Genomic DNA, 12,585 nt, shown 5'->3' on the forward strand with positions numbered 1-12,585 from the left:
CTACAGGTACAGAAAATTATATCACTTTGTTTTTTAAAATGTTGCAAGAATGTCAAGGTCCTTATTTGTCTAGAGTACACAGAGTAAAACATCAAGTGGTATATTCATATATGTATATCTAGGCTATACAGTGTTTTACACAGAATTGAATTCTATTTGTGGTGGTAGGTTTGCAGAATTAACTTGAATGCAACAGTTTTTAACAAATCAGTGCAGTGCGGTTATGATTCTAACCAGTTTTAAGCACAATTTAGTACAACCAGGAAAATCATTGTGTGGTGGTCAATGTTGATGTGGTGGGCCGCCACAAATAAGTCAATGTATGGGAAACACTGCTATAGTATGAAACCACAGCATGTAACAAATTTGTTTTCACTTTCTATAAAATTGCCTTGTAGCCTTGATGGGTTTCTTGAAATATTTTAAATGTTGTGCCCATGATGGGTAGACTAGGCCTAGTATTGAGTACTTAGTATTGAGTGTATTGATTTCAGAAAGTAGGACCAAGTTATGATTTTTTTCTTGTATTTGTCCGTACATTTCAGCCATTTTATATTTTCAGCACACAATCTACAGTACTGTATGTCAAGTACGCAGTAAATACACCAATTGTCTAAATCCCTTGGAGAATAGATTGCTGTTTGCTCTGAATCTGCCGATACGATTGAGTATAACTCATTTTACAGTCACTTATATTGACTGAAGCAAATTAAAATTAATGAGACTCAATTCCAGTGCGGAGGAAATACACATGTAGCTAAAATATCAATTTGCATTAAAATGTTTCAACTGTGATGCAGTGATCAGTTGCATAATTGGGGTGAATAATAGACAGCAGCTTTATTGAGGTAGGCACTGCACAGAGTCACAATATTTCAAGACAATTGTAATGAGTCTGTTAATGTTATGATAGAACTCATTACAGTCAAAGTAAAAGCAGTATAGCCACCCTCCTCTTCGCAGGCAAAGACAGGACTATTATTCTTTCATTATAATTTCGCTCCATTGAAACTTTAATGTTCCAGATTTTCCAGAAATTATGTACTTCACCCTTTAATATATACTCAACCTTTTGCTAGAAGGTTTTTTTTATATAAAAATATATTTCTATCCTTGCTTTCCTTGTGTTTTTCGTGTTTTCCATACATAGTACACACATAATATAGTATGCTTAAACTAATGAATCTACCTAATTAACCCTTAAAGGTGTAGGTTTTTTAACATGCTAACATAAGATTCCGTTCCGCAACAATTGAAGGTTCTAAAATTCTATGTTGAATTCAATGAACCCAGATATTCTTTAGAACGTTCATTTCGCAACATTCCCATCACACCGGTGTGACGGTACTCCTTTAAGGGCTAATCTGTGTCTGCAATGATGTGCGCATTAAGGTGTGGAATGAGAGTTATTTCACTAGTGTGCTGCCTGTGTGTTCCTCTCTCTGTGCTGTCCACATGCCAGATGGCTGTGTCTGTCACTTTTAGCCTGTGCTGTGCATATAGGAAGGCTCTTATAGTGCCCCGCAAGGCTGCTGTGGTACAGAGCCGATAATAGCTGTGTGTGTGTGTGTGTGTGTGTGTGTGTGTGTGTGTGTGTGTGTGTGAGTGTGAGAGAGAGTGACAGAGAGAGAGAGAAAGTGAGAGAAAGAGCGAGTTTTTTTGGTAGCTGTGATTTGTCCAGATTTGATTGATTGGAGCTCGCTGGCATTATACATTTAGGGATGTGCCTTGTGGCCGTTGTTCTGCGAATTGCTGGTGCTGCCCACATTCGCAGGTCTAGGGTCAGCTGCAGCATTTTGCCGGTGATAGACAGGAGGTGAGAGCAGCAGATCTCAGACCAGCTGCCAGAGGCAGGGAGGAAGTGGAGCGCTACTGACTGGAATGCGTTATGAGGCCAGATCCACCCAGGAAACATTTTGGCGTTATGGGGGACTAAACAAACGCATCCATCTGAAGACATCTCTGCATTCTCTCATCTGCAGAGGCCACTACACAATGTCTGTGAACACAAGTGTTTTGACCACAGGTGTGCTGTCCTTTTTTTATGCGTTTTGGGGGAGTCTCATGCTTGTTCATGTTCATGTGTGTGTGTGTGTGTGTGTGTGTGCACATGTGAGTGTGTGAGAGAGTGTGTGAGTGTGCGTTGAGAGTTGGCAGCTGTACGTCCCCTGTGCCAGACGTGTTGGCGGGGTCTGCCGTGTGTGCCGGTGTGTATGAGCTTAGCCTAATCTGTCCGTGTGTGTGTGTGTGTGTATGCGTGTGTGTGTGTGTGTGTGTGTGTGTGTGAGAGAGAGCATGTGCTGGTGTGATATGTAATTTGAGTGTCTGCCAGTGTGTTCATGCATGTAGCAGGCCAGAGTCTGTGCCTGGGAGAGTGTGTGTTTGTCTTTGTGTTTGCTTAATGTTCTGCTATACGCTTCCATTGAGATGTGGTTGCAAAAGATCATATTGTTTGGTATGTCTTGCGATAGGCAGATGTGGACGTGTACAATTCATGTGCTGTTGTTTTTCTGCTCTGGATGTTGGCAGCTGCGTGTATATACCCGTGACCACTAGTATGTTGGGGCTGTGCAGCGTGCATAAAAGTGTGTGTGTGTGTGAGAGAGAGACCAAGTGCCCAGATGTGATGTGAGGGCTTGTGGTGTGTGTGTGTGTGTGTGTGTGTGTGTGTGTGTGTGTGCATGTTTTAGTGTGTGGGAGGGTACTTGCACCAGGCGACAGGCTTAATATGCTTCCCTCATTATCAAATCAGTTGTCTTTCACATTGGCTGACAGTTACACAGCACACGAGCGTAGGGACCAGCTCATGTTAAAAACAAAACAACAAAAAACAACAAAGCACCTCCAATAAAAAATCCCTCATTACATTGTCCACCATGCAGATTCAACATGCAGCCCGCAAGACGTGACCTGTCTTTCAAAACTTACCTCACTGTCAATTACCCACTTGGTTTTACTGAAACCTAAACAGGAGTACACTCTGAAATTGGTCCCTTGCAAATTTTCCCAAACCCCTGACTGAATTGGAAATAAAAACATTGCCACTGTGTTCAAATGACTATAGCAATAGGAGCAATAGCTCATGTGTTTGTAGAAAAAAACATGAATATATATGACATTTGGTTTGGTTTTTCCCCATGGTGTGAAAAGCTTTTTTGCCCAAGGTGTGTTGTGTGGCAGCTGTTGCCTGGTTTTTTCACTCATCAGGTGGTGCGTGTGGCAAGGTAGCTGCTTCTGAAGGTGCCACCAGAGGCCCTGTCTGTGGGCTTGTCACAGGGAGAGGGGCTTGTATCGGAGACTGTTCTTCAGGGTTGTTGTAAACGCCCATACGCTGTGTGTTCCTGTCATGTTTTACCATATGTCAGCGTTTTAGTAGTTCCCCTGCACTCTCTGTCCTGGGAGCAAGCTGTATTTGGAAGCATGAGTAAAAGTATGCCAAGTAAAATTTATCTCAATTCCTCTATCGACCTTTGAACTGAACTCACGTCCAATCCAAATGATATAAATTGTGCAACTACCCGTTGCCTATCACAGCTGGGAGGATATGATGTGAGTATCAGCAGTGGGCTCATATTAGTTTTTTTCTGCCACAGCTATCACTGTCGTCCCCTGCAGCTCTGTGTGAAATTATTCCTGTATTATCATCAAGGAAATCAGCATGTGGGAGCGAGGCACAGGATGGCCCTGGTGCGTTCTGTTGATGTCAGACAGGTGATGATGACAACACGTCCGTGTGGCCCCCGCTAGTAATGCGCCGGTGTTGGTATAGCCTGGCTAATCAAAGCAGTGCACAAGTGGGGTGGAGGTGGATATCTGCATAAAAGTCCCCGTCCCGCGAGCCTTTGTGACATTCATAGGCATATTTAACTCGCCCTCAAAAGGCTGGCCGCCTGCCAGGAGAGTTTGGTAGGAATTCATTCAGGTGCTTTTTTTTTTTTTTGATAGTGCTGAGTAAGAGGCGGCTAGCGTGTGCGTGCGAGTGGGAGACTCAATGACACAGGCGCGGATGCTGCTGGTGTAGGCGCAGGTTCCTCATTGATGTAGAACAAAAACACACACACACATACACACACACACACATGTTGCGTTGAAAGGAGATTGTTGTAAAAGAGCAGCAGAAAAAAGGGGGAAATAAAAGCACAGAGAATATGCTGAAAAAAATAATCCCTTCTTGCACCAATAAACATTGTGTTATGGACAAGAGCGATTTAGAAACTTTAACCTGTCCTCTGCAGTTCCTTCTGCATGGCAATAAAAAGGCAGCCTGTTGAAGCCAAGCGCACATAAATACTGTGTGTGTGTGGTGTGTGTGTGTGTGTGTGTTGCAGTGTTTACTGCACTGGGGAGGCCATGCGGCTCCTACACATAAAGCCCCAGCGCCTCAGCTGCCAGAGAGGAAGAGTGATGCAGACTGGAGCGCGTCCAGCCAAAGACACACGGCTCCGACTGGACAAAGAGGAAGCTTTGCTCCCATTCAAGCCCCCTGTGCTCTGTGTCATTTTTACATAAGGGATGGTCACCGGATGAGTCAGGTTTTAATTATGCTCCCGTAGTGCCCACGGGGCAGTGATTCCGCTGCCTCTCGTTCTCACGTGCCGAGGTAACAACAAGTAGCATTGTGTGCCAGAGAATGGCCCCTCGATGGCTGGCCTGGGTGATGGATTAGGGGGCCGTTTGTCACTCGGATGGCTTTTGATAGCCGGGGTCATCAAAGCAAAGGCGTGACGCTTTACGACAGGTGTTTACAGCAATACTAGTGAGTAACAGAAAGAGAGAGAATGAGAGGAGGGGGGGGGGGAGAGAAGGCAGTGGCACAGCACAGCATAGAACAGCCCAGCACAGCACAGCCCAGCACTCTATACCTCCTCCCCACGTGCTGCAGACACGCCACCACCCTTCCAGCTATAATGTGCTATCAGCCAGGCTGCCCATGACCCTGCGCTGCCAAGGCTGGACTGTATGCCTGTGTGAGTGAGTGAGTGTGTGCGAGTGTGGGTGTGGGAGAGCGAGTGAGAGAGAGAGAGAGAGAGAGAGAGAGAGAGGGAAAGGGGGAGAATTAATGTGAGTGTGTGGGTTCTGTGGAGACTTTTAATTATATAAATGTACATCTATGCGTTCATTTAAATATGCGTTAATGTTTTCTCTTTTTAATTATGAATTTGGTTGCCTATTCATTAATTGGGCTTGTGTGTCCTATGTGTACGTGCGCATATGTGTGGGTGCATGCCTGTGTGTGAGCATGTTTGTGTTTGTGAGAGTGTGTGTGTATTTGTGTGTGAGCGTGTCTGTGTGTGTGTGTGAGCGTGTCTGTGTGTGTGTGTGTGTGTGTGTGTGTGTGTGTGCATGAGGCGAGCCGTGTGGGATGTGTAATAACTTGAACTGCGCGCGCGGCTGCTGTGCTCCCAGAGAGGACACATGGTCCAGCAGCAGCAGCAGCAGCAGTGCGCGGCCGAGGCAGCACAGCAACCGCACAGCAACCGCACAGCACCGGTCAGCCGAGCCTCAACTCTCAACAGGCAGTGATTGAAGTGTGGGGCAATTAACACAGGCAGCGTAAAGGCTCCTACAGTACAGCGCTTTAAGACCGAGCGGAGCTCTGTGGACCCGTATAATCAGCTGTGAGGAATTATACATCAGTACTTGCCAGCATAATCAGCTGTGTTGAATAACATATCACCTCACGACAGCGTAATTATCTCTGTAGACTGTAGTAATAAGTGTGTGGAAGACTACATCACTGCATTGCTATGGAAATGTGTGTGGAATGGTGCAGTCTCCTCCGTGATGCCAGACCGTATAGCTGCATAGGATTAGAGGAGGTCTGGAGTGTGGGGTTTGTTTTGAAATACGTATTGAAGAGGATGTTCATGCTCACTCACTTTCCCTCAGGCACACACACACACAGACACACACACACACAGACACACACACACACACACACACACACACACACACACACACACACACACACACACACACACACACACACACACACACACATACACACACACACACTTTTCACAAAATAAATAGAGTTTACTACAGATCCATAAATATCAATACTTTATTGTGTCCCCGCCACAGGATGGCTTCAATGCAGGGTAGTGTGGAGACAACGCATCACAGCATACTGTACAGTCAGAGCCCTTTTTCTCCTTCTCTTCCTTCCAGCCTCTTTTGTTCCCTCCATCCCTCTATCTGTCTGTCTGTCTGTCTATCTGTCTGTCAGGCACTGACTCCTTCCCCCCATAACCAGAGGTCTGCGAATATGTTTGTTTAAGCCAAACACGTATACATGCCCTGGTCATCAATATTTCTCTCTTTCCTTCCCTCTCCCATATTTTATTCTTCAGTTCCCCCCTCCCTCTCTCCTCTCCTCCTCTCTCTCTCTCTTCCCCCTGCATTCCATCCTCTTATTCATTAGGACTATATTTACCTCTCTCCCAGATACTCAGCATTCTTATCCAATCTCTCTCTCCATCCATTTCTCTCCCTCTCTCTCTCTCACTCTGTCTCTTTTCCTCCGCATCTCTATCCCTCAGAAGAGATGATCAGGGTCAGAGACACGAGGAGTGGAGGAAGAAAGGGGGAGAGAGAAGAGAAGAGAGGGGACGGATGGAGGGGTAGAGAATAGAGGGTGAGGAGGAGAGGGGGTGTTATGTCAGCAAACTCTATGATTCAAAGCAATTGCATTAACACCTGAAGTCGTGAAAAACAGTTAGAGGGAGCGCGAGAGAGAGAGAGGTAGGGAGAGAGGAAGAGAGAGAGAGGGGTGGGGGGGAGACAGTGAGGGGGAGGTTGAAAGAGAGAGGGAAAGGGAAGGGAGGTTGGCACCGAAAGTAAATTGAAAATGATTTGCTAAGATATGTGTGTGGTGTGCGTGTGTGTGTGTGTGTGCTAGGAATTCAGTGCGGGTGTGTCTGCTGCATTAGCCCTAATATCTTTCAGTCAATCATCCGGCGGCTGTTTGTGTGAGTGTATAGTCTTTATAGCCTCCGCTTATGCATTTGTGTATGTGTTGAGTACAGTATGTGGGAGTTGGCTTAATTGTTGTTATTATTCATGTATCTCCATAACAACCCCCCCATTTCTGTCTGCTATTTACCCACTCCCCCTCTATTACTACGTCTCTCCCTCCTTCTCTCTCTCTCTCTCACTCCATCCATCCTCTCCTCCACTGCTATTTTCCTACCTCCCTGTTCGTTCCTTTGCAGCCTGTAGCCTAAATAATACCTATTTCATCTTCTGTCCCTCTCCTCTGTTTTTCTTCTCTCTCCTTGCCCCCCCCCACTCTCTCTCTCTCTCTCCCTCTCTCTCTCTTGTTTTTGTTTGCCTTCCTCAACTCATTGGCACTGCTCCCCTCACTCTATTACTCTCTAACTAGATTCCACCACAGGCGCATTCCTCTTCTCTTTCTCCTCCCCTCCCTTTCTTTCTCTTGTTTTCAATCTGTCCTTCTCTCCTCTGTCTTTTTGTCAGCCGACCCCCCCCCCCCACACACACCTAGCTTTTGTCGTCCATCAATCTGCCTCTCTTCATGCCTCCTTTCCTGTGTTTCTCCCATTTTTTTCTCTTCTGTCTTTTTTTTCTCCTCCTCAGGCACCTCCTTTTTGTGCGCGCTGCGGCTCGGTTCCCCCCCGGCTCTCCTGGTCGCCCGTCGGCATGGCGGCGTGGCCTGCCCTCTCTCTCCTGCTGGTCCTGAGCGAGTGGGTGGGGCCCGTGGGCCCCTCCCCTCACCTGCTGCTGCGGCCGCGCGAGCGGGAGCGGGAGCGCGACCTGGCCGCCTCCATGAACTTCAACATCGCTGTGATCCACGCCGGCGCCAGCGCCCACGCCGAGGCCATGGCGTCCGGCGCCGGCGGCCGCGTGCTCTACCCGGGCTTCGGCCGCGTCTACAGCAGCCTGGGGGACAGCGTCGTCACACAGTGGGGCTCAGCCAACGTCATCTGGCTCCAGGTCAGCAGCAGCCTTAAACGCAGTTTTGTTTAGAGCACCGATGTGGGATTTCAAAGACCGATATCGATATTTGAGGATTTCAAAAATCGATAAACGGTAATTCAGCCGATATTCATTTTTAACAAACACAATGTAAAAATGGAATATTTAGCAAATTGAAAAGTTCTGATCAAGGTCAGACATTGTGTTTAAATAGGCCTAACTATCTGGTATCCAAATAAAAGGTTCTTATACAATAGATTTTTAAATAATTATGAAAAAAAATTGCATCAGATCTTTGTTCTTATCTGCGGTAAAGACAGTTACCATGATGGTATTTTTTGTGTTTTTTACACACCGTTAATAGCATGTGATACTTTATGTGATTGGAAAGCATAATGTAAAATAGCGTCCATACTCATATGACTAAAGGCTTGAACATTGCCTGCGTTGTGTCTGCAGAACGGCTTCGCTGTGTGTTGATTTTCATGTGGGCTCATGTTACACACATGTACCAGGGTAACCAGGCCACAGCAGCCACAGCACCTGTGCCATATCCGCGTCTCAGGCACGGCTCAACCCATGCTGCGACCGCAACCCCGCTATAGAATAGAGCGGACGCCTATTTGTTCCACTTCATGCCAACAGCTCTGTGCAGAAATACACTGAAAAGACCAGTTGATAGTCATGATTAGTGTTTAAAAGGGGAAATGGAGGCTACAGGTGTGCTATAAAGTAACAGAACTAGGGTGACCACCAACCAGACTCTGAAAAGGAGGACAAGTTGTGTCTAAAAGTGAGGACCATTTGGGCAGAATGAGGATCAGTATTTGGGTTTCCTTTACTTCCTTTTAAAATAGTTATTGGTCATTATAAATGCTGATAGATCAGAAAATAGCTAATATTGGCCGATAATATCCGCACACCTATATCATGTGAGCTATGGTTTTATTTCATGTTTATTCATCTCCAGTTTGGGTTGGCAGCACTGGCCAGATCAATTCATTGGTGGTTAGAAAACCAGTGATGGTAAATATGGAAGGGTAAGCAAAATGGGGGGAAAAAGCAATCTCATGCACTGAGCTAGGGCCGACAACACTGATATTCGCATACACAAAATCAGAGACGGGAAGTTGCTGGAGAGGCATATCTTGGCAGGAAAAGACGAACATGAAAAGTTAAAGCCAGAGAACTCTAGGAATATGAAGTGCTCTTCATATCACTGTTGGATGGAGATCTTGACCTAATTAGGAAAAATGAATTGTGAAAGAACAGAGAGAGAGCTTGATAGGAAAATGACTTGAATGTGATTTGAATGTGAATCACATGCCAAAAGCTTTCAGCCTGAATATAATCTCATTTCAGCCACAACCTGAATGTGAATTGCTTTGAATGTCAATTGAATATCATCGCCGTGTAACCAAGATGTGAATCGTTCTTGGACTGTTTAATATCATTTCAGTTTAATCCCATTTCGGTGGATTGCTTTGGACGTGAGCTCACATGTGCGTGTGTGTGTGTGTGTGTGTGTGTGTGTGTGTGTGCGTGCGTGTGTGTGTGTGCGTGCGTGTGTGTGTATTGCGTGCTGTGGTGTTCAGGTGAACGACAGCAGCCCCAGGACCCTGCTCTCTCAGCTGTGCGACCTGCTGGCGGCGAGGCCTCTGCAGGGGCTGGTGTATGAGGAGGAGAGGCCGGCGCCCCTGGCCTGGGGGCCCCTGGCCCCGATGCTGGAGTTCGTCTCGGCCCAGACGGGGCTGCCCATCGTGGCCGTGGGCGGCGGAGCAGGACTGGGGAGAGTACCGCAGGTAGGGCTTTTGGGCTCGCTTGTTGTCCTGTAGTAAGCCCACGGATCCTGCTGCACTCCTGTAGAGTGCGCAAAGTGTGACACGGGAGGGTGAGACATCTCGCAGTAACGTGAATGAATCAACACTTTCGACTTGTTGAACCACAGTGGCGTATTTGCTTCCCTTTACTCATATGAATCACAAGCGCAAGGGAAAGAAAGCGTTTTTTGTTTTTTTTCCCGGAGCCGTTCTTCTCACATCTTGTGCCTGAGTCACACGCCCCACTCAGGCCCAGCTCGCTCTAAACTCAGTGTATTGGATGTTCCGCTGTGAGTTTTAATACTAAGAACTTAATCAGACTCTCGGCAGCCCCGGTGTGGCAGCTGCTGCTGCTGCTGTGGCTCCCAGCCTGGCGGAGGAGCCCGCTGTGGGTGAGGCTCCCGCTTCGTCTCCCCGTGCCCGTGGCGCTCGTGGCATGGGAGGCTGGGTAAATGAGCAGGAGACGGGGTGAGAGGTTAAACATCAGCGCCGCGGGGCTTTCGCTCCATTCCTTTGTTTTCGCGCCACCCCTGTAAACGGCCTCGATCCGGCCCGCATTACTCGGCTTTGATTAGCTGTGCGCGGATCGAGCCAGTGTGCAGGGGTGTGTTTGTGAAGCCTAGCCAGCAGACATAATAAGGGGAGCTATATGGCCTCGTCGCTCCCGAGCACTAGGAAGTGACTCAAAACAAGACTAAAAAGAAAAAATGTCCCTATAACTACATTTGTGTTTACAAATGTCTTTAAAAACTGTTTACTCGAGAGGGATGAGATTGAATTCCTTTGATGGCCTTCCTTTGAAGCTCATTCCCAAAAATATATATATTTTTCCAAACATAATTTAAAATGTGTATGTGACTGACTCCAGTGGTCATGAGAGACTTTCCTTAATGCTCTGTCCTAGCCTGCAGTCATTGTAGCTCTTGCCCATGAAAATAATCATTAAAAAATCAATTCCCATGGTTCAACACACAGCCAATAAATAGACTGATGTCATGGGAAATGTAGTTTTTCTTTACGGTCCTCTCTGCAGGAGACGGGCTCCATATTCTTGCAATTCAGTGCCTCAACCGCTCTCCAACTGGAGGTGATCTTCGAGGTGCTGGAGGAGTACGATTGGACGTCCTTCTCGTTGGTCGCCACGCGTCACCATGGCTACCAGGACTTCCTGTCTGTGGTGGAGGGCTTGACGGACGGCTCGTTCATCGGCTGGGAGAAGAAGAGCGTGGTCATGCTGAACCTGACCGAAGACCCAGGGGGCGCGCGGACACGCCGACTGCTCAAAGAGAATGAGGCCCAGGTAAGAGGAGAGCGGCCTCTCACTCTCGCTCGCTCCAACGGCGAAAACTTGTCATCTTATTGCGAGGTCCAGTGACTCACTCTCGCTTTGTCACTCATACCCCTGCGCTGAATCACCCACTCGCTCACCCACCCACTTCATCAGCTTTTCATTAACCGCTCACTCGCATTCATGCACTCATCCAGCTATTTATTCACTCTTGTTCATTATCTCACCAGCTGCCAATCACTCACTCACTGACTCACTCACTCACTGACTGACTGACTCACTGACTGACTGACTCACTGACTCACCAACTCAGCGGCTTGTGCATGTAATCCCATGTAATTCATTAAATGGCTCAGTCTCACTAACTCACTCACCAAACCACTTAACTTGTCCTTAGTGTTTAATCACTCACTCACTTGTTCTATCACTTCCTCATTCAGTTAAGCTCACTTACTCTCACTAAAGCTCAATCTCACTCATTCACCCACTCACTCTCTCACTTATTTTCTGCAGTTTTTTTTTCTGTAAAATGTTAAGCTCTGTCTTTTTTTTGCATTTTCTCTCCATTTGAACCAATAGTCTCATATGTCTCTTCCTCCTTCTTTTCCCCACTCATCTCTTCTTTTTTCTTCTTCTTGTTCCCTCTCTCCTGTTGTCTCCTTTTGTCCTCTGTGGTCATCTCCACCCTCACCGTGTGCCTCAATTGCCTGCTCCTCTCTGTGTCTGTTGGCTGGCTCCTGCTCCCTCTCCCTGCCTCCTGCTACCCACAGGCTTCTCTTCAGCCACCCACCCAACCTTCCTCCCCCCTCCCTCCCCCTCTTCCTCAACCCCACAACCTCTATTACCATCTCTTCTCTCTCCCTTTCTTTCTTTCTCTCTCTCTTTCTCTCTCTCTCTCTCTCTGTCCCTCTCCCTCTCTCTCGCTCTGTCCCTTGCTATCTCTATTTTCCTTGCCTGCGTGTTGTGGTCTCTGTTAGTTTGCGACTGGGCTTCACCCCTCTAATGTCCCTGGCTGGCCCGTGGTGTTGGCCGCGCGTGTTATTCTATTCATTGGGTGGCTTCAGAGCCTGTGTCAGTGTTAATATAACATAGTGCCTGTCGTGGTGCAGCCTGTGCGCAGTGCATTAACCCTCGCCCTGCCTGGCTCCCCGCGCGAGTGTGTGTGTGTGTGTGCGTGCGTGCGTGTGTGTGTGTGTGCTACTGGGAATGAGCGACTGGACCCGCACCAGGCCATGCTGTGCCACGCCGGGCATTAACGCCGCTCTCCTTCACTCTCAATGTCACCGCACCGCTGCCCGTTCCCCTGCTTCCCTCATGGCCACCACTTTCCCTCCTCACTTCTCTTGCTCTCTCTCCTTCTCTCTCCTCTATCTCTCTCTCTCGCTCACTTGTTCTCTCAAGCACAGATGAGGCCAGGTTCATTTCCACCTGAATATCTCTTTCCTCTGTCTGTGCTCTCTCTATCTCTCTATCTCTCTCTATCTCTGCCCCCTCCCCTCACGCTCTCCCTGCCTCACTTGCAAACACCCACACCCCCTT

At 47.5% G+C, this 12,585-nt stretch overlaps 1 protein-coding gene across 1 annotated transcript in view; it reads left to right on the top strand.

The window, feature by feature from the left end:
* grin2db (glutamate receptor, ionotropic, N-methyl D-aspartate 2D, b) overlaps positions 1 to 12,585 on the top strand; it is a 38,359-nt gene that overhangs the window by 1,676 nt on the left and 24,098 nt on the right. Inside the window, exons 2-6 of the mRNA XM_076281304.1 lie at positions 3,208 to 3,224; positions 5,407 to 5,490; positions 7,600 to 7,956; positions 9,534 to 9,740; positions 10,792 to 11,058. Of these exons, the coding sequence (XP_076137419.1) occupies positions 3,208 to 3,224; positions 5,407 to 5,490; positions 7,600 to 7,956; positions 9,534 to 9,740; positions 10,792 to 11,058 (932 nt within the window). The remainder of the gene's footprint in view (positions 1 to 3,207; positions 3,225 to 5,406; positions 5,491 to 7,599; positions 7,957 to 9,533; positions 9,741 to 10,791; positions 11,059 to 12,585) is intronic.

This window comes from Alosa pseudoharengus, unplaced genomic scaffold (assembly GCF_046254945.1).
Source record: "Alosa pseudoharengus isolate Yale_2024_CS ecotype anadromous, Long Island Sound unplaced genomic scaffold, YU_APseudo_1.1 YU_APseudo_1.1_scf_12, whole genome shotgun sequence".
Lineage (NCBI taxonomy): Eukaryota > Metazoa > Chordata > Actinopteri > Clupeiformes > Clupeidae > Alosa > Alosa pseudoharengus.